This window comes from Polypterus senegalus, chromosome 14, assembly GCF_016835505.1.
Source record: "Polypterus senegalus isolate Bchr_013 chromosome 14, ASM1683550v1, whole genome shotgun sequence".
NCBI classification, from domain to species: Eukaryota; Metazoa; Chordata; class Cladistia; order Polypteriformes; family Polypteridae; genus Polypterus; species Polypterus senegalus.
The window spans coordinates 124,480,298-124,505,962 of NC_053167.1; the positions used below are offsets into that span (position 1 = coordinate 124,480,298).

The following is a 25,665-nucleotide window of genomic DNA, read 5'->3' on the forward strand; positions in this document are numbered from 1 at the left end:
GTGGGATAAAAAGGCCGTTAGTCTGATCAGGCCCTTTAGGACTTGGGCTTCAAATGCAAGCCTCCAGAAATAGAAAGAAACATCTAGAAAGGCAGCACGATTCCTTCATGCATTATATAATAATCATTGCTTACTTTCAGATCCAAAATATTTTTGAAAATATTCAGGGGATTGATTTTTTTAACTCTTTTTTAACAAGCACACAAACCATGTCTTATTATCACTAATTTTAAACAAATAAGAAAATGTTTATTTGGTCATGCATTTGGACACTTGGTTAGCTGCTTTAATTATTAGGGCATTTTTAAATATTCAATTCACTACATCAAAGTGTTTTTGTAAGAGTGAGTGATTATGATTTTGATTATTGTTTTGTCACATGAGGCACTTGAAATATTGAGGGGTTAATGGTAGATAAAGTCCCAAAAATTCCAGTAAGTCACAGTACACTGGACATCGGGTGTTGACTTAGACCAACTAAATGAGCCCCTGGAGCTAGGCCTGCATGTACTAGTAGGAGATTTTAAAAGTTACATTTTTGTCTATTTTGTTCATTTTTATATTTACTGTGATGGTTGTTTAGTTTCTATATGTCAAAGTGTATTCTGCTATGTCCCTTGTGTTTTATAGTTGATTCCCCAAGAGGTGGGGCCACTTGCCTATCACCACAAGGGGCTGCCCTCAGTCCTACAAAAGGCTGAGGAAATCTTACAGTCCCTTGCGGTTCATTAAATGCAGTGGGGTTGGTGAGTGTCTTTTGCGATTATTCTGATGTGTACTGGATATTTTGACCCAATGCTCTGCTTTTGATTTCACTTTCTGGATTGGTTATGAGACTTGTTTTTTTTTGGATTAGGCAGAGTGGTGGCTCTGAGACTAGGGATCTGCACTGGCAATCGGAAGGTTACCGGTTCAAATCCAGTAAATGCCAATAGGGACTCTGCTCTGTTGGGCCCTTGAGCAAGGCCCTTAACCTGCAATTGCTGAGCGCTTTGAGTAGTGAGAAAAGCGCTATAAAATGCAAAGAATTCCATCCATCCATTTTCCAACCCATTGAATCCGAACACAGGGTCACGGGGGTCTGATGGAGCCAATCCCAGCCAACACAGGGTGCAAGGCAGGAACCAATCCCGGGCAGGGCGCCAACCCACTACAGATGCAAATAATTAATTAATTAATTGGATTGTCTTTGTCCTTTCAGGCATTCACTGCTGTGCCATTTGTTCTTTTCAAAGCATCACTGTCTTCAGAGCATTTTTTGCATTAGTAAATCCTTTTCCTATATAAATAACAGGTAAAGGAAGATATATCTAAGTAGTTTTATATAGTGCCTTTTGTATCTATCTATCTGTAGCAGCTTTTACTCTAAATTACCAAAGTTCAGCAGCTCCAGCTTGTAAATGGGATTCAGCAATAGCCTGATGCGTCAAAGTGATTCCACAGACAAAATATCTTCATTTTAAAAAGCTTTAGTAAAAATGCAAGGTAAAACAGATCACACAAAAAAGAGAAAGTTGACATAGCAAAAAAAAGGAAAAATTCTTCTTAAGAAAAGTTCTGTTCAAAGCTTTAAATCTTGTTTCATTTCTAATCAATATAAATCACTTCTAAATGTTTCTGAACCATTTAAAAATGGTCATAAAACTGTATGCCTACCCCATTTCTATGCTGAGATGGGTCTTTTAAGTCCCTGAGCACTGGGACCCTATTCTAAACAACAACTGACTCAATTAATACACTGTATTCTTAGTGATAGCAAGAAAGGGGGAAAAAGGCTATACCATTGTCTATAACTATAACTAAGCAAACACTAGTATGAATTTAACTTCACCTAAACCATTAACTTTCTAAGATTGGCTCTTACACTGTCTGTCTATCTATCTATCTTACAGTGACACCATACCTAGACACTTAACTGGTAAAAGGATCCTACAATTGTAGATTTACCATTTATTGTGACCAGCTGCCTTGTAAATTGACTTGCTCAGGTTAGAAACTGAGCCTTATGTTTTTTATACACTGCTTCTTAATATTTAAGTCATTTCAGGACAACTTTTCGCGTCTTGCAACTGTTTCCATGGCTCTACTGTATAATTTGACCACTTGCAGATAAAATGACTCATTTTGCTCACATAGTGAGATGATCTTAGAAAACTGACCCTCATGACTTTATGTGATGCTAGTGCCTTATTAAATATAAGTGTGTCCACGTATCTACTGTACAAACTGACAACTGGCAGAAAACAAAAGCACTTACTTAGGTCACCTTATGAGCTGGAATTAGAAATCCAGCGTACAAAGTCAGATTGTATAGTGTCTCTGAAGGGCAAAATACAAAAATAAAGCGTAAAAAAAAAAAAAAAAAATATTCTAACAATAGCAGTACAAGTAGTAGTAGTGCCATTAAATGCTAAAGCATTCTGTATTTTGTAAGTAAAAATATTATTGCCATGTTTTTTATTCCTTTTCTTATCCACCTTAATAAAAGGATAATTGTCTGTTTGCCTACCTGGTTAAGTCTCTTTCATTCCAACAGATGGCACATGACAAACAACACTGCTTTTACAAATCCCAAGGCATTTTATTAGTACAACTATTTGTGATGTGCTGTTTAAATGACAAATGCAGCCATCCAGCCATCCATCCATTTTCTAACCCGCTGAATCCGAATACAGGGTCACGGGGGTCTGCTGGAGCCAATCCAAGCCAACACAGGGCACAAGGCAGGAACCAATCCTGGGCAATTAATTTCAAAACTACATACATAACAAAATATATCCCAATGGGTGGTGCACTGTAAATGTTAGGTGTACGTTAATTATTTTTAGATTTTAATCCATCTTAGAACGGCAATACAGTTAGATAATTAATCAATTAGAAATCTTGTAATTTATGGCTACGTTACTGATGGTGTTGGGTTTGAGAGGCTCCCAGAAGAGAAGAGGGAGCATGGAGCAGGACCCGCACCGTCACACGGATACCAAAACAAACCTCTTTTGATTGTTGGCTTTTTTTTTCAACCTCAGATTTTGTCTTGCTGTTTGGCTTTGGTGGGGTTGACTTCTTGGTTCTTGATCCTTTTTCTGGTCTTGACTGTGTCTTCTCTGTACTGCCAGGTTAGACTTTGACCACCTATTGATGCCACGTCAGATTGGATTTTGGTGTATTTAGTGCTTTTTATGTGTTTTTTGTTGTGTTTGAGCTCATTTTTGTACTAATTTTTATGCACTGTTTCTTTAAAAGTTATTGCATTCTATGTTCTTTATGGCTGCAGCCACAGGTGGCGGGGCCACCCTGACATCACTGCTACTGGATCCTGCCTCTGGCTGTGAAAGCGTGAGATGCAGTAACGGTTCATTGGAGTGTGTTGCAGTCTTCTTTAAGTACTATTTCACTGATGATCGGTGTTTTATTCACTTCTTTGCTATTGTATTCTGTTTACTTTTTGGATTAGTGCTTTTTGTAATTTTTTTACCTAAGATTATTGTTTAGGCAACTATTTTTTCTGCTTTGAGCATTTATGTTTCTTCTCTTTATTGTTCTAACATTTTTATAAAGGTTCCTTGTTGCCTTTTTGAATACATGCCAGAGTTTTTATGGTTTCTCTTCCTTGTTGAGTATTCTTGATAATTCTTGGGATTCTTTGGTTATTTTTAAACAATCAAAGCCAATTACCCATTTTTGGGAACTGCTAGGCCAAAGTTTGGATGTAGCATTTGGGGACTGGTTGTATCTAGGCTAGGTCTCTTCAGGCAAAAAAGAGAAAGTCCTGGCCAGGTTGTATGGCAGTGTTAGAGACTGCAACGCTTTTCGCAATATCACAGCAGCTGTGACCTTAAATTGAATGAAGTGGTTTTGAACGTTGTAAATAATAAGACAACTGTCAAACAGAAAAAGGCTGGGGGACCAAATTAGGAGAGCCCCGTTTAATGCATATTCATGCAAAAAATATGGCAACTTATACAAAAATGGTATTTTAAAAATTGAATCCCTGAAGCCTGTGAAAATATTTATAAGGCCGGGCCACCTTAAATTCCCTCGTACCTCCTCTCACCATCTTTGTTTTGCAAATGTGCCAATCTGCACAAGCAGCAAGCAGCCTGCTCACTCATCCCCTACTGAGGCAGCTGAAGTCAAGTAAGACGCTGAAGTCTCTTTATCTGGGAGTTAGGTGCCTGGAGTTGAACAGGGTAAATAATATATTGTTATTTGGAATACATACATTTCACTTGTGTTCTGTGTCTACAACAGTCTCTGTAAATGTAGGATGAAAGGAAATGTGAGGCAAGAAATGTTGAACACATAACTAAAACTGAAACATTTTTCAGGTTATAATAATAATGACAAAATGTTGATGTGAAGTGCATAATGTGTGAAGACTGAAGACCAAATATCAAATAAACACTTTCACAAAAGGTGTAACTAAACAAGTGCACTTTTATTTAAGAATATAACCAAAAAAATAAAGAAATTGTTCAATTGACATGTTGCTGTCAATGAGTAAAAACTGAAGCCTAAATATGAACGAATAGGAAGTAGCAACATCTCCTTGGCTGGTGCAGAGGTAAGAACTGCTGTTACATAGTCAAGAGGTTGCTGGTTTGAACACGAGTTATTCTTGTAGTAGTGTGAGCTGCTATCATTATTGCTATATACATATATATACAATATATATATATATATATATATATATATATATATATATATATATATATATTGTGACAGATTAAGGGTTTTCCTCGCACCCTTGTACCCTCAGACCACACGTCAGACACCAGATAAAAAGTCCAATAATTATTTATTATAATAATAATTGTGCACAAAGCACCACCACTCCACTATTCTTCAATAAACAATAATACTCAAATAACCAATAACCAAATCCTCCACTCCCAGACGCTTAGCCACCCTGCCTCCCAACTCAGCTCGCCGTCTGGGAGCTCCCACAGTCCTTTTATATTCCACGACCCGGAAGTGTTCCCAATCCAACAGTCCACAAGTCCTTATTCCTTCCGGGTCAGGGTAAACAATACTTTTTCTCACCCCGGAAGCCCGTCGCTCTTCCTATGACGAACTTCCGGGTCATAGGACACGAAGAACTCTTCGGTCCTCCCTGCAGCTCCCTCTTGTGGCCCCCATGGCATCCAGCAGGGCGGTGCATAAAAATTTCATTGTCCATGATGCCCTTCTGGTCTTCTGGGGATCTCCATGCTGCAAGGAGGGCTCCACCTGGCGGCTTGGGGGTATTGGCCGGGGTACATGGCCGGCCATATCTTACAATATAAATATATATAGTGGACTATGGCCGGATATTCATCCCGGCCAATACCGCCAGGCCGTCAGAGGGAGCCATCCCTGCGACATGGAGATGCCCTGAATTCCAGCAGGGCATCATGGACATTGGAGTTTTCCTATACAGCCCTGAGGGATAACGTCGGGGCTACCAGGGGACGCTGCAGGGAGGCTCAGAGACCTCTATGTTACCTCTAACCCAAGAGTATGTCTTAATTAAAGTGACAGAAGAAATTACGTACTTCCGGGATGAAAAGAAGAATTTTGATCTGACTCAGAAGTGCTAGGATGTCAGAAGGGGTTTAGAAGCACTTCCGGGTCACAAACTATATAAAGGACTGTGGGAGATCCCAGAGTTAAGATGAGTCTGGAGAAAGGATGACAACGCATCTGGGAGTGGAGGATTAATGGTTATTGTATTGATTATTGATTGTGTTTATGAATATAGTGGAGTGGAGGGTGCTTTGTGCACTGTTGAGTTTAAATAAATTAAAAATTTGGACTTTTATCTGGTGTCTGAGGGTTCCACACACAACCCCAAAACTCCCCCCAAGTCCAGGCCTCTATCAAAATTCCCCTCTCTTCAGGCTGCCTCCTTTCCTCTCATCCCAAGCTCTGTCCTTCTCCACTCCTGACTCAAGCCAACAAATGTAGGGAGGTGGCCCCTTTTATCCCTACCCAGATGTGCTGCAGGTGCCTCCAATTAACCTTCCACCGGCACTCCCCAGTGTGGCGGTAGTACCAGCTGCGCACCGGGAATACACTCCGGGTGTCCCTGGTCTTCTTTCCCCCAGCACTTCCAGGTGTGGCGTAAGTGCTGAGGGCCAGGGCTCCTCAGGCATTCGAGCACCTCCTGGTGGTGACCACGGGCCCCTATATGGTTGAGCTTCCAAGCTCAGTTCCCATGGTCCCCAAAGCTACCAGGGCAGTCGGCGTCCCATTGTCTGAAGGAGACGTAAGCCCTCCTCCTATCCTCCAGGGAGTCCTGGCTGGGTACCACCCCTAGCCATTCGCCTCTATATATATATAAACATATATTTGATTTGAGTCTATAACAGCCAGTGTAAATGTATCGTACTTTTAAAAGTTAGATTTTATTATTATTATTATTATTATTATTATTCAGTTTTATTCTCTCAATCATGTTCACGCTTCCCCCAATCTGACAGTGTTAGTTTTCAAAAAAAGACGTGGTATAAAGAAACAAGTGGGCTTTTACTGTATGTGAGATTTTTTTATTCTGTTCTGTCTTGAATAAAAGCACACTTGTTTTGTTGATTTGTTGAAGACTCAAATCAAGCGTATGTTTTTATTATATAATGGTATAATAGTACCAATATAAGCAGTCCACCACTCAAAGTGCTAAATGCAGGGTGGACCCGCGATCAAACCAGCAACGTCTCGTTTTTGCAGCAGCAGTTCTTACCCCTGCACCAGACAAGCAAATATCTGTCAGCCAGCCGCATTTCCACTGTGAATCGCTCAAACACACACATGCATGCAACCGCTTTTACTTCGTATCGATTGATATTTGGGCTTCAGTTTTCACACATTGATATCAACATGTAAATTGAACAGTTTTCTTTGGTTTTATTCTTGAATTTGCTTTTGTGAAAGCATTCATTTGATATTTGGACTTCAGTCACATCAACATTTTGTCGTTATTACTATAACATATGAAAAAAAAATCTGTTTTAGTTATGTGTTCACTATTTCTTGCCTCGCAACAAATCTCATCCTATATTTACACAGAGTGTTGTAGACACAGAACACCCATGAAAAGTATGTATTTTAAATAGCAATATATTATTTTTCTATACAATTCCAGACACCTCACTCCGAGATACACAGACTTAAGAATTGTGTGTTCGACTTCTGCTGCCTCAGTGGATAATGGGATAGCAGGCTGCTTGTGCTCATTGACCCATTTACAAAACAAAGGCACAGATGAAGAGGTGTGAAGGAATTTAAGGTGGCCCCACATTGCAAATATTTTTGCAGGCTTCAGGGTTTCTAAGGGATTAATGGCCCTCTAGTGGTGCCAGAGATGGAATTGCAGGAGCGTCCCTTTAGTTTGTGCTTCTTTGATCAAATGATACATCTTGCTTAGTGTTTATTGTTTTTTTTCTGGCTGGTCAGAAGGGACTTGGCTTGAGTAGAAAGTAATTTCAAGTTTCTTCTGTCCCATCAGGATCCAATGTGACATCACGGTAAGCAAAAAATAAACAATCAGCTTTCAAGCAAAGCGTTAAATTAAAACACGGAAGGAATTTTCAGAATCCTTCAACTGAAAAATCCCCAAAGCGATGTAACAGATTGTGGGTAGAGGTGTTAAAAAGCCAGAGAAAACTAAACAAAAATAACCAACATAACATCTTCTGGTTGTCGCTCCTCCACTGTAAAGAGAGAAATGTTCCACAGCTTTCTACACCCTTAAAATAGACCATATGAGAAGCTCATCAATCAGACTTGTTAGGCAGAGTTTGATGTTTTCTGTTCAGGTTTTCTGATTTTCTTCCCATATCCCCAAAGGTAAATGTTTTTGGATAACTTGTGATTCTGAATTGACCCTGTGTGACAGATAAGACCAGTTGCCTATTATTGGGGCCTGCTAGGCCAAAGCCCAGAGGTAATAGTTGGGGACTGGCTGTACCTAGAGTAAGCCTCTTTGGGCAGACCAGAGAAGGTCCTGTCCTGTTATAATGGTGAGTTTTGGAGACCTCAAGACTTTTTACCATGTCACTGATATCACAATATGTGCAACCTTGAATTGGTTAATGCAGGTTTTAAAGTTGTAATTAAGAAGACATCAGACATAAAACAAAGGTTTGGGGCATTAACTGCTGTGGTAACTGGCCCGGACGCAGACAGGCGGACACTGTAGGTACAAAACCCAACACATGTTTATTCATATACCAATTACAGGGCACACACAACCCAAAAAGTCTCCCAAAGTTCAGGACTCACAATGAGTCTCTATCCTCTTCAGGCCGCCACCACTCCTCTCCTCCAAGACTTTGTCTACTCCGCTCCCGACTCCAGCCAACGAATGGAGGGAGGTGGCCCCTTTTATATCCAGGTGCCTCCCAATGAGTGACTGCCGGCACTCCCAAGTGTGGCGGAAGTACCGGCTGTGCGCCCGGAAGCACTCCGGGTGTCCCTGGTCTTCTACCCCCCCAGCACTTCAGGGTGTGGCTGAAGTGCTGAGGGCCAGGGCTCCTCAAGCATTGGGGCATCCCCTGGCAGTGACCCCGGGCCCCTATAGGGTTGAGCTTCTAAGCTGTGTTCCCTTGGTCCCCAAAGCCACCAGGGTGGTTGCCCCCTCATGGTCTGGAGAAGCGAAATCCCTCCTCCAGTCCTTCCGGGCATCCCAGCTGGGTGCCACCCCCAGCCGCTTGCCACACTGCATGTTCACGCAAAAAACATAGATATGGTATTTTAAGTGCCCTCTAGTTGTGCCATGAGAGCAATTGCAGAGGTGTTCCATTAGCTTAGACTTCTTTGTCAAATAACGCATTCCGCTGGACAAAAGAAGTGGAGCTTGAGTAGAAAGTGATGACAGATGTCTTTATGTCACGGCAGATACACCGAAATAGCACTGGGCTAAAGAAAGCTAGCAGACTCCCAAAATACCTCAAAAATGCCCACTAGAGAGGGTAAAACCATCAAACCCTGGCTAGTCACAAAATGATAAACACAACATCTTTAAAGGTAATAGATAAATTATCACAAAATGCTCCATGGCACAAAAGCACAGGACAGGTAAGGGAGCATGCACTGGTACATTGTGTTGCCACACCCAACACATAAAAAAACAGCTTGGGAATTTGGTTGGCAACCCCCCAGGCAGACACACAGTCCAGTCCCACCCCCAGAAATGACCCTGCATCTGCCACAGCCAGGTGCTACATGAGCCTTCCCTTGGCCTGGTCCAGCCGCTCAGGTCCTCAACAATGAGGACCCTGCCAGCTGGATCTCCCTCCGGGAATAGTGCCACATGGCCATAAGTGCTGTAACTGACGCTCCCTCACAATGCAGGTAATGTGCCTCATTTGGGACTCCATGAGCAACAAAGTCAAACCAGCGGTACCCAAGAATTCTCTGAAGAGACACAGTACCAAAGGAGTCCAGTCTTTATCTCAGGTCACTGGATAACGTCCATGTCTTGCAACCATAGCACGACAGGGAGCACCAGGACTCTAAAGACTTGGACCTTCGTCCTTTTGCAAAGATTTCGGGAGCGCCACACCCCCCTTTCCAGCGACCTCATGAATCCCCCCCATGCTTTCCCAATCCATCTACTGACTTCATAGGAACAGTCACCAGAGACATGAATATCACTGTCGAGGTAAACTCCATGGAGCATAAAAAGGCACAGAAGGACTTGTCTTCAAAAATTTTACAATCCAGAGGCAAATGCTCAAAAATCAGGGCAAAGAGGTCAAAATCCCATAAATTAATAATCAAAAAGAAGTAATGAATCACCAGAGATCTCATCAATGCCAGCACATTCAGTGAACTTCAAGAGTCTAGTTGTTTTCCTCAGCCTTTATGGTGCTGAGGGCAATCCCTTGATGTTGATGGACAGGTGGCTCTGCCTCTTATGGAACCTCCCACAAAACACAAGGAACATAACAGGAAATACACAAACACAAATAAACAATCAATAATACTGATAAAGAACATAATTATGCAAATAATACCCATGAACAACAATATTAACATAAACAAAAGAGAGAGAGGTTGGGAGCATGCGCTGATTTCAACACGTTGCCACAACGCGACTCATTGAGATCCAAGTACAGCCGTGCGACACCTCAGCACCACACAGAACAGTATGAGGTTTTTTTACAGTGGCTGAAGTGCCAATTCTGCCACTGACCCCCAAGTTTTCCCTGAGGGTTGGAGGACCTGCTTGCAGGGCTGGATGCAGTTTAACGTCATACCCAGGACAGAGCAAATGCAGGTTAAGAGCCTTGCACAAGGACCCAACAGAGTAGAGTCACTTCTGGTGTTTATGGGATTTGAACCAGCAACATTCCGATTACCGGCACAGATCCTCACCCTCAGAGCCACCACTCTGTCATTAGCATTAAAAAGAATCATAAATAAAGAAAAAGGGCACAAGAAAGAAATTTGAACCCCAGCAAGGCGGGGAACCCTGGCTGAAAAATAACACCGAGACTGTACAAAGAAGCTTCCCACCCCCTTGCTACACCCTTAAAACAGACCATGTGAGAGACTTGTCAGTTCAGCGTGTAAGACAGAGTGCTGTGTTGTGTTCAGGATCTCAGATTTCCCTCCCATAACCCCCCAAAGATGTGTGTGTTTGGCTAATTTTCGATTCTGAATTGGCATTATGAAACTGTCATTATGGATGTGTCCCATCATCGACTGGACCCAGTTATGGGTTTATCCCTGCCTTAGGCCTGATGCTGCTCAGATAAGATCTGGATTTCCATGACTGAGAGTTGGATGAACAGTTTAGAAATAACTAAATGGACAGATAAATGTTTTAAGGGCTAAGTGACATAAATTCACGTTTTCTTACGGAATTTCTGAGATATATTTCTTTATCACTGTTTAATGTTTTAAAGGATGTGTTTTTAAAAAAAATGACAAGTAAATGGTTAAAAATCTGAATTTTTCTATAAAAACAGAAATATTTTACCCTTCTCTCTGTTGGAGGGCACGGCATGCCTTCCGTGTGTCAGACAGATCTGGATAGTTGCCATGGCATCAGAAGACCACACAGACTGTGGAGCACAAGCGCTCTGGTTTCTCATTTAAACAAGTCGACTCCTGGAGAGACTGGGAACACGCCAGATAGGAGAGCACTGGTCTCACAGAATTACTGGACAGTTTGTCCTCAGATGACACTGCGTAAGAGTGTGCTCTTCATGGTCTCTTTTATTTTTTTTTTCTTTTTAGAACAAGAACAATGAAGACTAGGCTGGGATGTTTATCCAACAAATCAGATTCATATAGCGATTTTACAGCTTTTCTTCCACAAGTGCCGGAGAAAGCAGGCCGATGTTTGAAGTAAGTCCACCATGTTCTGCTCAATTCAACAACACCCCTTAAGGTGTTTTGAGAAACGTGAGATGGATGTGATCAGACCATTTTTGAACACCTCCTTTTAACGTGTTGCAAACCAGGAGATAGCATTGGACATGGCTTTTATAGCTCAACTGTAGAATGAGAGCCATGAAAATAATCAAGAAGGCAGAAGTCAGCCTCTCAGTACTCTGACTCGGAGTTGGCATGGCTTCTTATACTGAGGAATGTGTCTTGGTGTTATAGACAAACATGTATGGTGCCTATGAAAAGTTTCCCCCTTTTAGAGGTTTTCACATTTTATTGTTATACAACATTGAATCACAAAGGATTTAGTTTGATTTTTCTGATAGAAAATGACTTTTTAATGTCAAAGTGAGAACAGGATTCCCGGCCAAGTGGCCTAAAATAATGGCAAATATAAAACACAAACTAATGGATCACGTAAGTACATATGAGGCCCCTTAATCAATCATTAATGGAGCAACCCACTGGCTTTAGAAGTCACAGAGTTAGTTCAATGGAGATCACCTATTGGGGGTTTCACTTGATTGCTCTATTAATGCACATGTAGGCATCTGGAAGGTCCAATCTGTATACCATTAAAATGTGAAAACTTCCGAGGGAGGAATACTTTTTATAGGAATTGTAACAATATAAAACAAATACCAAAATTGATAAACATCACAATCAGCAGCATAAAAATACATAATGAAACTGTAAATAGTATGGCCACTTCACAACTATTCAACATGCAAGCTGATTTCAGAACAGGCAGAAAAAACAAAGGCTAAACTGCCAAAGTCCACTGAATAATGGAGAGAGCAAGGGAGTTCCAGAAAACATTTACTTCTTCCTCATTGGCTACTCTAAAACCTTTGACTGAGCGGACGATAATAAACCATGGTCGGCTCTTAAAGTACAAAGTCACTGCATTTTTCTCCAAAGGACTGTGAAGCAACACTTAAGACTGAATATGGAAAATGTGATTGGATCAAAACTGGGCCAGGGCCGTGTATTGTCACCATGTTATTTCATTTGTATGGGGAGCACCTTATTTGAGCGGGTGGGCCAGTTAAATTAAAAGCTGGGAGTAGATGTGCCTGATCAAATATCAATGCCCTTACTAAAATGAAATATATTGCAACATACCCAAAAATATGTGAACATAACTTTCAATATAATGTAACATATTGCGGTAGCTCAGCCTGGACACAGACAGGCAGACACCGATAGTCGAAAACACACACATTTATTTACAATTAAAAGTGTCCATAAAGTCCCGCACAGCACACAGTGCCCCTGCATCAACCACCCTTAGAGTCCGGGCCTTCCAATGCACCTTCTTCCTTTCACCACCTCTCTTCCTCTCACCCAAGCTTCGTCCTCTTCCTCCCGACTCCTGCTCCTGACTAGAGGGAGGTGGCCTCTTTTATCCCCACCCGGACATACGCCAGGTGCCTTCTGATGAACTTCCTGCGGCACTTCCTGATGTGGCAGAAATGCTACATGGGCATCCGGAAGCACTTCGGGTGTCCCTGATATTCCTGACGTCCAAGGCTCCAGAATCGCCAGGGTGCCCCCTGGTGGTGGCTACGGGCCCCTATAGGGTTCAGCTTCCATGCTCAATTCCCGTTGCCCCAGTACAAACCAGGGAGGCTGCCCTCTCATGGTCCAGGGGAGGCATAGTCCATCTCCTGGTCCTTCCAGGCATCCCGGCTGGGCACAGCCCCCAGCCGCCCACCACAATATGTTTAGTTGTAATATATATTTTTAAGATTATATCTGAAGTATAATGAAATGTATATTTTCCTTAACCTCTTTAACGTTAGACATGAGCTTCACTTGGGTTGTGAAAACAGTGTTAAAAGCATTAGTCCCAAGTGTCACTTGGGCAACTGTATAGATGTGCCTCACGTAAGGATTAGACTTAATGATTACACGGATTGTAAAAGCGGCAACAGTGTTAGCCCCAAGTGTTTTTCGGGCAACAGTATAGGCGTATTTTACGGTCTGAACATTACCCATCTATAAACTCAGCTTCTCCAAGCCTCAAAATGGCATCTTGTAAAAAACGTTTTTTAACAGTCCAGGTGTTGCCTGATCTTGACAGTGATACGAGCAGTGATGACAAAGTGAATGTGTTTTCAGACAGTCAAATTGAAATGGACATTGAAATCAAAAGTGATTCTGATGACGCTCGCATTTGGGTTTCTGTTGACCCTCCTCATAATAAACCAGCACCACCTCGTTTTGATTTTGTGGGGCAGCCAGGAATAAAAGTGAATGTTGACAGCCAAGATCCTCTTATGATTTACTTGAAGTTATTTCTTGGTGATGATGTGATTGAAAGAATTGTTGAGATGAACCGTTATGCTGAACAGCGTTGGGTAAATGACTGTACACCTAAGCAGTTATTATACTTTTTACACTTCTGAATTTGTACTTTTAGCGTTTTGCATTCTGCAGATTTAATAAGAATATAATTTTTCAAGCCAAAAATGTATTTTTGAATACAAATGCAATGCTATAGAAGTTAATATATTATAACAAATACAATTTGAAATGTATTATATAAAAGACAAGAAATATGCTGTGTGCCCAGAACCGTGGCAGATCATCCATGACTTATCTTTCGTAATGAAACCACAAAGAGATAATAAAGAGTTGGAGCACCCCAGGTGACCCCCCATGTACAGTATTAACATGAAAATAGCAAACAGTAAAGGCACTATATGATAGATAGATAGATAGAAATTAAATGCACTACATAATAGATAGATAGATAGATAGATAGATAGATAGATAGATAGATAGATAGATAGATAGATAGATAGATAGATAGACAGATAGAAAGTAAATGCACTATATGCTAGATAGATAGATGCTGGATGGATAAATAGATAGGAAAGGCAGTTTATGATAGATATAAAGAAAGAAAGTAAATGCACTATATGATAGATAGATAGATAGATAGATAGATAGATAGATAGATAGATAGATAGATAGATAGATAGATAGATAGATAGATAGATAGATAGATAGATAGATGGATGGATGGATGGATGGATGGATGGATGGATGGATGGATGGATAGATAGATAGGAAAGGCACTATATGATAGATAGATAGAAAGTAAATGCACTATATAATAGATAGATAGATAGATAGATAGATAGATAGATAGATAGATAGATAGATAGATAGATAGATAGATAGGAAAGGCACTATATGATAGATAGATAGATAGATAGATAGATAGATAGATATATTTAAGCAGATTTTTATGTAAGTGCTAAAACTAGATAAAGAGAAGCCAATTAAACACATGACACAAAAACATTATACATGTTCATTTAATTATACAGTAGATGAAACTGATTCATGTTAAAAAAGTATGTGAAAATGTAGGATTATCAGATCAGTGTAGGACGCTCTGGCCTATTTAAAGAACGTAAATCATGGTCTTCACTATCAAAGTTGAATCTTCACCACACAGGTTTGTAAAAGTCTGTCATGCCTTGAAGATAGGAGATTTCTGGGGGACCGCTGAAGAAAAAAGTGAAGAATGAAAGAGGCAAAACAGCCACATCGCCCACTCTCATCCTGGAGTTGTATAGCGTACTTTAACTGAGCCATGAATGTGATCCTTTTTTGTCCATGCCTGACTTGAAAAGCACAATAGAACATGTTCGAGTCCACAGTAGAACTGCCTAGATGAGACAAAGATGGCAACTTTAAGGGATGGCAGAGGAAATTATATCATTCGGGCCAGAACCGGAAGTTGTGTCATCAGGACTGGAAGTGCGTCATCAGGATCATGACCGGAAGTGACGTCTTCGGGGCCGAAAGTAGCATCCTTGGGGTCATTACCGTAAGTGATGTCCTCAAGCTCAGGTGGGATTTCCCGTAGCTGGTTTGCAGTGGAAAGAGAGAAAGGATTATTGCGCCTCACCAACCCCTCGTCTGACGTGGAATTACCCTCATTTGAGCTCTTGAGCTGCCTCCTATGCACATGTGTGACAATATAAATACAGCATATTATTTCCAGATAGCTGGTTTCAAATATGTGAAACAGAAATATCCTTTGCCCTTGTGGCAGCACTGTTCAAGAATAGGATGGGTCCAATGTGTTTCATTCTCCAGGGTTGTATATAAAAATTTCTAAAGGAGAAAAGTAAAGAAAGGTTTGAATGCTAGAAAATGCAGAAAAAGAAATAGAGAAAAGTGAAAAGTGAGACTAAATATTTTTTGTACAAAGGAAAGATATCATAGAAAGGTTATTCCAGTGATAGGAACTCAATTGAAGAGGAATAATGAACTAAATCACAAAAACATCAGTGTAACGAGTGATGAGAATAATGGAATTAGAAAAGGACTTGAATATACAGCTAGGTTAAATCTCAGCATAAATGGATAAAATGCCTTATTGAATTGTCAACTACAGGCTCAAATATAATAAAACTATGGCTATAAACTATGAAATAAAATTGAGAAATGAATAATAATGGATTAAAGTGAAATGCTAAATTGAAAATAAATGTAACAAGAAGGTAAAAACTGAAAAATGGATAGAAAAACACAATGTCCTTACCAAAGTGTAGGACTCTAAAGGAGATTTCTGTCAATGATATACATTAATGGATGTTCACAGAGCGTGACAGGGAACAGAACTACAAAGAAAACAGGTGTCATCATGGGCCTCATTATGACCAATCGGGTATTGAGAGTTCAACTTTATGTCAAAGGAGGGAACTGTTGCAATCTCCTTGTTCACAGTGTGGTTTGAGTACCTCTAGTCCTGTGTACTTCAACAAAATGTCAAGGAACTGAATGTTTAAGAGATCGAGTGCTCAATGTTCTGCGATATGGTGTCTTCTGCTGCTGCTTATGTTTCTTTCCTTTGAAATCTATACGAGTTGGACTACTCATTGGTAGATATTAACTAATACAGATTCATTGTTGCCATTTTTGATTCGTTTATGTCTGTATCCCTGTATTTTTTTGAATATATAATTGCATGTTTATTTATTCCTTTAAATATATAACTATGATTTAAACATCCCGCTTATATCCATCTTTACTATCCAGTTAAATTAAAACTAGCCCGTTACAAATGTTTGTGTTTGAGTGCTATGTGATCAGGTGAGCCATCTTGTGCTGTTTTCTGCCCAGTGTGTTTGGGCACTCAGACAGTCTTTTGCTCCCTGCCACCTTAATCAGGCAAAGTGGATATTTAAAATTGACATACTGTCTGGATTATTGAGAAGCAGACCTCAATATACTGTATCTTTATTAAAGTTATGTGATGCACTTTGTTTGTTGAATTATTAGAAGGTGGATGTTAAGAGAAAAGGTAAAAAAAAGTTTAAAAACTCTCTGAAGGAGAATTCTGAACATACAACAACCAACATGCTACTGTATCCACATTAGATTGGCCATTAGGGGGACTGTAGATCTGGGAATGAAAGAGTAGAAGTTGCATATCCTTATATATAATTTGATACTATCTGTATGTATGGTGTTCGCGTCAATACTTCGACTCAATACAAGTTAGAACCATGCAATGGGACTCTGCCTCTGCAGTTAGAACACAACGTGGCAAACACGGACGCAGTATTGCATGATTGGCTAAGAATGTTTGAATGCTACAGTAAGTTTGGGTGGTTTTTGGAACGTTGGTTTGGTGGGGCGTACTTTCCAGGACTAACATCGTCGACTGACTGAAACCCTTCAACAGCTCCAGAACCGCAAGTAATTTAGAACGTATCGCCATTTGCTTGGTACGCCGAAATCCAGCTTTGGGCAGTTCGGTTTTGGCATCTGTCCTTCTGACATCTATTGGCAAACAGAGTAATGATGGCTGGGTATTAACAACGGTCATTATTTAAATTTTAGCCGATCTCAGATCTAAAATGATCACGCCAACATAATTATTATTACATCGACTCTGATTAGAGTCGTAAAATATGGTTTATTTTGAAAATTTGTTTGCTGGAAAAAATCAAATGAGGTGCGCCGAGGAGCTGAGTTCACATCTCGCAGCCCCATTTAAACAGGAAGCTCTTCATTACATCGGCCAAAAAGGTCTATTTTAAGCACAAATCAGTGCCATGATAACAAAATCATTTCAAGCACTTAACAAAACAAACAATTCTTTGCAAAGAAAGTATGGATTTCACAAACGTAGAATTTGTAGCCCAATTCAATCGGGCTCCAGTCGCTAGTTAATAAGTAATTCATTCTATATTTTTTAGCAGAACGCTGCGTACTTTACAAGACATATAATGCTGTCTTCATTTTGCCAGGTTATCCACAGAAGAAGCATTGAGGTGGACAGAATCTTTTGATGTCCTTCTGTCTCATAAATGTGAGTATACTAGAACTTGAATACAAGTTATCATGCACTTAAATAATTTGTAGAATTCCAAAAATGGCATAGGAGCATCACAGTCAGCGCTACGGCTGCACATTTCCAATGACCTGGGTTTGATTCCCGACTATCTGGAACTTGAGGTGGCTTCCTTTATTTCCATCCTGTGTTGAGTTAACTGATGTTTTTTTTGTTACTGTGGCCTGCAATCAGAAGGCATTTCCGTGCATTGGTTTGTCCTTGCCATGTGCCTAGTGTTGCCCAGATAAGCTCCCCATCACCAATTCCTGGTATATGAAGAATAAATATATTTGTAATCTTGTAATCTTAGAAAGTTAATGCTTTAAGTTAAATTCATATTAGTGTTTGCTTAGTCATAGAAAATAGTACAGTATTTTACCTCCTGTAAAGTTAGTAAGAGATAGAACTTTCTTGCTATAACTAAGAATACAGTGTTTTAATTGAGTTAGTTTTTGTTGTTTAGAATAGGTCCCAGTGCTAGCAGGGACTGAAAGACTCTAGCAGCCATACCAAATGCAGTTCAGATTAGGTCATCTATCTAAAGCTAAGCATCCTTAGACCTGGCCAGTACTTGGATGGAAGACCAACCGGGAAAAGCAGTGGTTACTGCTAGAACAGTTGTTGGCCAGGCCAGTAGGGGGCACTTATTCTGTGGTCTGTGTGTGGATCCCAAAGTCCCAGCGCAGAAGCAGGGACACTGTGCTGCTATCTATCTATCTATCTATCTATCTATCTATCTATCTATCTATCTATCAACTCTTGATGCATATTTTAGGAGGTCACTGTGCACTAGAAAAATTCTGAATGACTTGAAAATGGCAAATATAATCTCATTATATAAAAAGGGTAATAGGTCAGATACAAGTAACACATGGCAAGAACAGGGGTTTTACTGAACAGTCAGCATGGGTTCAGATGAGGGAGGTTGTGTTTTACTAACATGCTGAAATTCTATGAGGAAGTAACCAAAGGATATGATCAAAGTGGAGCAAATGATATTATTTATCCGGACTTTCAAAGTGTATTTGATAAGGTGCCACTTGAGAGGTTGGGCATCAAACTGAAAGAAGTGGGAGTTCAGGGTGATGTTTTTAGATGAGTGCAGAATTGGCTCAGACACAGGACGCAGAGCGTGATGGTGAATTGGGTGAAATTAAGTGTGGTGTCCAGCAGGGGGCCGCTGCTATTTTAAATATCTTCTTATATAATATGCTACCATGGCTGTTCGTTTGTCTGCCCAGTATTTTAAATCACCTGTGGCTCACAAACCGTTTCAACAACAACAACAACAACATTTATTTATATAGCACATTTTCATACAAACAGTAGCTCAAAGTGCTTTACATATTAAAGAATAGAAAAATGAAAGACACAATTATAAAACAAAATAAATCAACATTAACATCGAATAAGAGTAAGGTTCAATGGCCAGGGGGGACAGAAACAGAATAGTTTCACCTATTGACTTGAAATTTGGTACACATACTACTTGATGTCTATTATCTGCTTTCGGGGTGATGATTTTTATTCCATCCATCCATCCATTTTCTAACCCGCTGAATCCGAACACAGGGTCACGGGGGTCTGCTGGAGCCAATCCCAGCCAACACAGGGCACAAGGCAGGAACCAATCCAGGGCAGGGTGCCAACCCACCGCAGGACACCCACAAACACACCCACACACCAAGCACATACTAGGGCCAATCCACCTAACCTGCATGTCTTTGGATTGTGGGAGGAAACCGGAGTGCCCGGAGGAAACCCACGCAGACACGGGGAGAACACGCAAACTCCACGCAGGGAGGACCCGGAAAGTGAACCCGGGTCTCCTAACTGCGAGGCAGCTTACTCTTTTTATTTTTATTTTGTTTTATTGTAGAATCAACTCTCGGCAGCGCACAGCAGGGCTGCCATGCGGCGCATGCGTATGGGCGCAGTTCTCATTCCCTACCACCTTTGCTAATCATCCTTGAGTCAGATTGAAGATTTAAGTGCCAGCTTAAGTGAAAAATGAAAGAAAACGTACTAAGTAATTGCAACAAAAAAACTAACTTAATCAGTTTTAATGCAAAAAGATGCCAACGAAAGAAGAGAAGCAGCAGGCTGCTAGGGTGGAGAAAAGAAGAGCTGCTCAGGAAGGAGCAAGCACATCAATCTCTGAGCAAATGAATACTAAACAGAGACAGAGAAAGAGGATGAAAACTAGGAATGCTCATGTCAAGTGTATTCACTGCACGTTATCGTGCGGTACGCCATTACTCGTATATAAATGATATGGACAGGAATATAAGTAACAAGCTGGTTAAGTTTGCAGATGATACCAAGATGGGTTAATTGGCAGATAATCTGGAATCCGTTACAGTATATCTTTACAGAAGGACTTGAACAGCACACAGGCTCGGGCAGATTTGTGGCAGATGAAATTTAATGTCAGTAAATGTAAAGTATTACACATACGAAGTAAAAATGTAAGGTTTGAATACACAATGGGAGGTCTGAAAATCAAAGTACAACTTATAAGAAGGACTTAGGAGTCGTAGTGGACTCAGCACTATCAATTGGGAGGCAGTGTTCAGAAGCCATTATGAAGGCTTCTGAACGCGAATGTGAAGCTATATAACGCCCTTTGTGTGAAGAGGTTCTGCTCAGGCTTTAACCTCTGGTTAGGCCTCATCAATTTGGTCAATGGGCTACAAAAAACACATAGCAGTGATAGAAAAAGTCCAGAGAAGAGCAACTAGGATGATTCCAGTACTACAGGAGATGAGTTATGAGGAAGAGCTGACACTTTTGAGTTGAAGCTATAGGACATTAAGAAGTAATATAATAATTGTGTTTAAAATTATGACAGTGAATTTGGTCAGTGGATCGAGACCGTGACTTTAAATTGAGTTCAGCAAGAACACAGGGACACAGTGGGAAACTTTCTAAGGGTGATTTTTGCACAAGCATTAGGCATTTTTTCTTCATGCAGGGAACCCCAGACACATGGAATAAGTGACAAGGTAGTGAGGTAGACAGGAGAGCTTTAGTGCCCTTCAAAACTCAACATAATTAAGTGGATAGGACTGGTGAGGTTTGTTGGGCTGAATGTCCTAATGTAGATGTCAGTATGAGTGGCTATTGTATAACCTTACACTCAACACTATATTTAAGTTTGCTGTCTGTTCAAGGTCAAATCTTTCCATCTAAAACCCACTGTGTCAGTGATGAGGACTGAATTTCCATCAGGGAAAATAAATATTGAACACGTCAACATTTTTCTCAGTAAATATGTTATGCTAATGCGGCTATTGACATGAAATTTTCAGCAGATGTTGGCAATGACCCAAGTACATCCACACATACAAAGATATTAAAACAAATAAGTCCATAAATTAAGTTATGTGTTATAAAGTGGAATGACACAGGGAATAAGGATTGAACACGCTTAGTGAAGTTTATTTCATGCTTAGTAGAAAAGCCTTTGTTGGTAATGACAACTTCAAGACGCCACCTGTATGGAGAAACGAATCCCATGCATTGCTCAGGTAGGATTTTGGCCCATTCTTCCACACAAATTGTCTTCAAATCTTGAAGGGGGCTTTTCTATTAACTCTGATCTTCAGTTCTTTCCATAGATACGTATTTTCCCCGCTGTATATTAAGCGACCTAATAGCTTATTGACAGCACAGTTTCATCATTTCCACAGTTGGATTGCTGGCGAGTGAAGTAACCCGGTCAGGGTCACGGTGTGAGTCAGCGGTGCTTTATCCACTTTCCATTTCCCCCTTATTCTTGCACTTGTCTTCCAGTATGCGTTTCTGCATATCTGTTGCGCAATCGTGTGGTCCAAATGTCACAGAGCAGACGACAAAGGAGTTTCCCTGTTAAAGAGTTTCTAGTGCTTGACAGAAGCGAACTTTGGCACTCTGGGAAATTCCAGACTGATGGATGCAAACGTGCACTCCATGAAACCGCAGCAGACTTTCCACTGACCAGACTCATATTTTTTGGGTCGTATCCAATGGTCTTGCAGATTAAGCAATTCTTCCTGTGTCTAAGAAATGCAGTCTACTAGGAATAATCCTCAATTGTTATTTCCTTCCCTTGTAACATTAGCATGGCCATATTACAAAATGATCTTAGGTTGAGCGTTGTCCACTCATAATGCGCTGTGCACAGGTGCTGTTTCCCTACAATCTGAAGATAAGAATTTGTGTTGTAGGGACAAAACACACCTGACATAGCCCAGGAGTTAATACTGCCTTCGCCTCTAGGGCTGCCATGTTTCTCTAGGTGACCTGAATAGATTACGCTCTGGATGTCAGAATGGTTAGTATACTGTATATGGTGCCATGGGTTCAAATCCTTCACCCATTTATGGTCTTTGTGGAGTTTGCCCAGTTTTCTTGTTTTATATGTTGGATAAACTTCATCTTCTGCTTTTGGCTGAACCCATTAGGGGTCGCCACAGCCGATCATCTTTTTCCATCTCTTCCTGCCCTCTCCATCTTGCTCTGTCACACCCATCACCTGCATGTTCCCTCATAAACCTTCTCTTAGGCCTTCCTCTTCTCCTCTTGCCTGGCAGCTCTATCTTTAACATCCTTCTCCCAATATACTCAGCACTTCTCCTCTGCACATGTCCAAACCAACACAATCTCGCCTCTCTGACTTTGTCTCCCAACCTTCCAACCTGAGCTGACCCTCTAATGTCTTTATTTCTAATCCTGCCCATCCTCGTCACACCCAATGCAAATCGTAGCATCTTTAACTCTGCCACCTCCAGCTCTATCTCCTGTCTTTTGGTCAGTGTCACCTTCTCCAGCCCATATAACATAGCTAGTCTCATTACCGTTCTGTAGACCTTCCCTTTCACTCTTCTCCACCCATTCTATTCTCTTTTTCACCTCTCTTCCACAATCCCCATTACTCTGTACTGTTGACCCTAAGTATTTAAACTCATCCACCTTTGCCAGCTCTACTCCCCGCATCCTCATCACTCCACTGATCTCCCTCTCAGTCACACACATGTATTATGTCTTGGTGTTCCTGCTGACCTTCATTCCTCTCCTCTCTAGAGCAGATCTCCATCTCTGCAGGATCTCCTCAACCTGCTCCATACTCTCACTACAGATCATGTGTTAGATAAACTAGTGACTCTAATTTTGCTGTGAAGGACTGGTGCCCAGTCCAGGGATGTTTCCTGCCTTGATCCCAGACCAGCTAGGTTTTATCCATGAATTGGATATAGCAAATTTGAGAATGTCCATATGTTTCTGTTTTCACATCCTTTTCCTACATTACAGTAGCTGCATTCCCTAATGATAATGATTCTCAGTTGAGCTTATTATAACTCATCTGTTTTGTTTATATGAGACTGTCTGAGACAGAGACTGCTGGCATTCATTACTGATTCTCCAGCAAACAGAACAATACATCTGTGTGCTCAGGGCTCAGTTCTAATGGTGATGACTGACAGTCCAGGAGTGAAAGCCATCCAGTTTTCATGGGGCTGCCACTTTGTTCCAGTTGACTTGAACATGATACTCACTGGGCAGCACTGTGGTACACCGCTTGACACTTTTGTTCTCACTGATCTGTTCGCATTTACTTATTTGGCTGACACCTTTAGATAGATAGATAGATAGATAGATAGATAGATAGATAGATAGATAGATAGATAGATAGATAGATAGATAGATAGATATGAATGGCACTAAATAAAAGATAGATAGATAGATAGATAGATAGATAGATAGATAGATAGATAGATTTATCTGAGGAGACTTACAACATCTTTTTTCCAATTGGATCACAGGCAGGTGAAGTGACTTGTTGATAGTAACATAATTTCAGTAATGGAATTTGACTCCACCAGAGGCGGCTTTAGGGGTTTGCGGGGCCTAGGGCTGACCAACCCCAAGCTGGGCCAGTTACATCAAATGCTGTTACCGGTATGTGTGGACTCTATAAACTTGCATGTGAATTTAATAAAAATAATGATAACATACACCAGATTTTCTCATTAAAGTATTCAGCTAAATTTTTGAAAGATAACACGCAGACTTTATCAAAATATAACTGGAGAATATAACTTGACAAATCCACTCGAACGGGACATGCGGACCTCAAAAGTGGGGCCTTCGGGCAGTCACCCCCCTTGTCACCCCCGAAATGGTGCTCTTGGACTGCACAGCCTCAGAGGTTAAAGTCCAAAGTCTTCACCACTATGCCACATTTCCTGCCAGCCAAAATCTTGGGAAAGGCAATTCAGAGAGAGACCCCTTTCTAGGCAGATTGGGCATGGAATGGTGTCAATAAAAAATTCTCTATTCTCTTCACAACTCTAGATGGCCAGTCTATAACGGCCACCTCAAAAATACAATACAATACAGGGGTAAGCTTTGGCCTTTCGTAAACCTGAGCTATCTAAGCATGTCAGAGAAATGTTAACATATTCTTTGTTCAGATTTACCAATAATAACTAAATTAATTAATTGGCTTTGATCCACAGTCCTCCTTGGCTACGGTGATCCCCAGCAATGCTCGAATCCAGGTCCAGTTCTCTATACAGTGCCTATCAAAAGTAATCACACCCTTGGAAGCTTTAAAATATTATTGATCAACTGTATAATAAAACTCTAAGGTCTGTGTGTGCAGTCCCTCAGAACAATTTGATTGATCAGTTTGGCTTTAGTGTGATTGGTTAGTTTGGCTTTGGTGGAACAATGAAAAAGGAAGTTTGAGTGTGAGACACATAAGGAGGAGAGAAGGCACATATGAGGCATGCTGAGACAGTCACCCTCAGAGACGGAAAGTATAAAACCAGACAGGAGGTGAGAAGGATGCCTTGAAGATGATGACACAGTGCCAGAGAAGAGACGTTCACACAACTCAAGCATGTGCAAACATGGCGGAACAGTGCAGGACAGATAGTGGTACAAATGAAAACAGTGCAGCGCTGACCAGTACACATTTATGATATCTAAAGGTACAAGAAAAGTATCAGGTTGTGTCAAAATGTGACAATATCATAAATAGAAGGAATAGATGTAAACATGACATGGATGTAGGAAGAAAGTAACTGTATAATAATAAGTATGATAATGAATATAAAGATACACACAAATACAGAGGAGAGGCACTGAAGGTACACATAGCATAAGTGATAGATAGCAAATATTTTTAAATTATTCTATTACTAATCTTTGAAAGGTACCATGGCTAGAATACAAAAATGAATCACAGTGGATTTAATTTATCTTTCTCAACATTGATCAGATAAAAAACACTTTGATGTCAAAATAAAATAGTTCTCTGCAAAGAGCTCAGAATTAACTACAAATGTAAAACACCCTGTACATTTATTGATTTGGCTGATGCCTTTATCCAAAGTGACTTACAACATTTGAGGTAATAATAATACACTTTATTTATATTGCATCTTTCCCATGCTTCAGTTAGTCTTCAGTTAAAACTCATCTTTTTAAACTTGCCTTCTCTATGTAAACATTGTACTGTATTGTGTGTTGGGTGTTGTGTAAAGTGTACGGTGTCCTTGAGTGTTTGAAAGGCGCCTATAAATAAAATGTATTATTATTATTATTATGCTCAAGGTGCCTAACTGGTTAAATTTCTTTTCTTTTTCCAACTGGAGTACAGGCAGGTGAAGTGACTTGCACACTGTGTCAGGATCTGAACACACAACATGAGGGTTTTAGGTGAAAAAAGTCTTAACCACTGCACCACACTGCCTGTAACTGACTATCTATCTATCTATCTATCTATCTATCTATCTATCTATCTATCTATCTATCTATCTATCTATCTATCTTTTATATAGTGCCTTTTCTATCTATCTATCTATCTATCTATCTATCTATCTATCTATCTATCTATCTATCTATCTATCTCATTACACATATTTTTTGGAGAT

At 40.4% G+C, this 25,665-nt stretch overlaps 1 protein-coding gene across 1 annotated transcript in view; it reads left to right on the forward strand.

Moving 5' to 3' along the window:
- LOC120514842 (regulator of G-protein signaling 8-like) overlaps positions 1-25,665 on the forward strand; it is a 91,261-nt gene that overhangs the window by 47,417 nt on the left and 18,179 nt on the right. Inside the window, exons 3-4 of the mRNA XM_039735439.1 lie at positions 11,224-11,334; positions 17,658-17,719. Of these exons, the coding sequence (XP_039591373.1) occupies positions 11,234-11,334; positions 17,658-17,719 (163 nt within the window). The 5' untranslated portion in view covers positions 11,224-11,233. The remainder of the gene's footprint in view (positions 1-11,223; positions 11,335-17,657; positions 17,720-25,665) is intronic.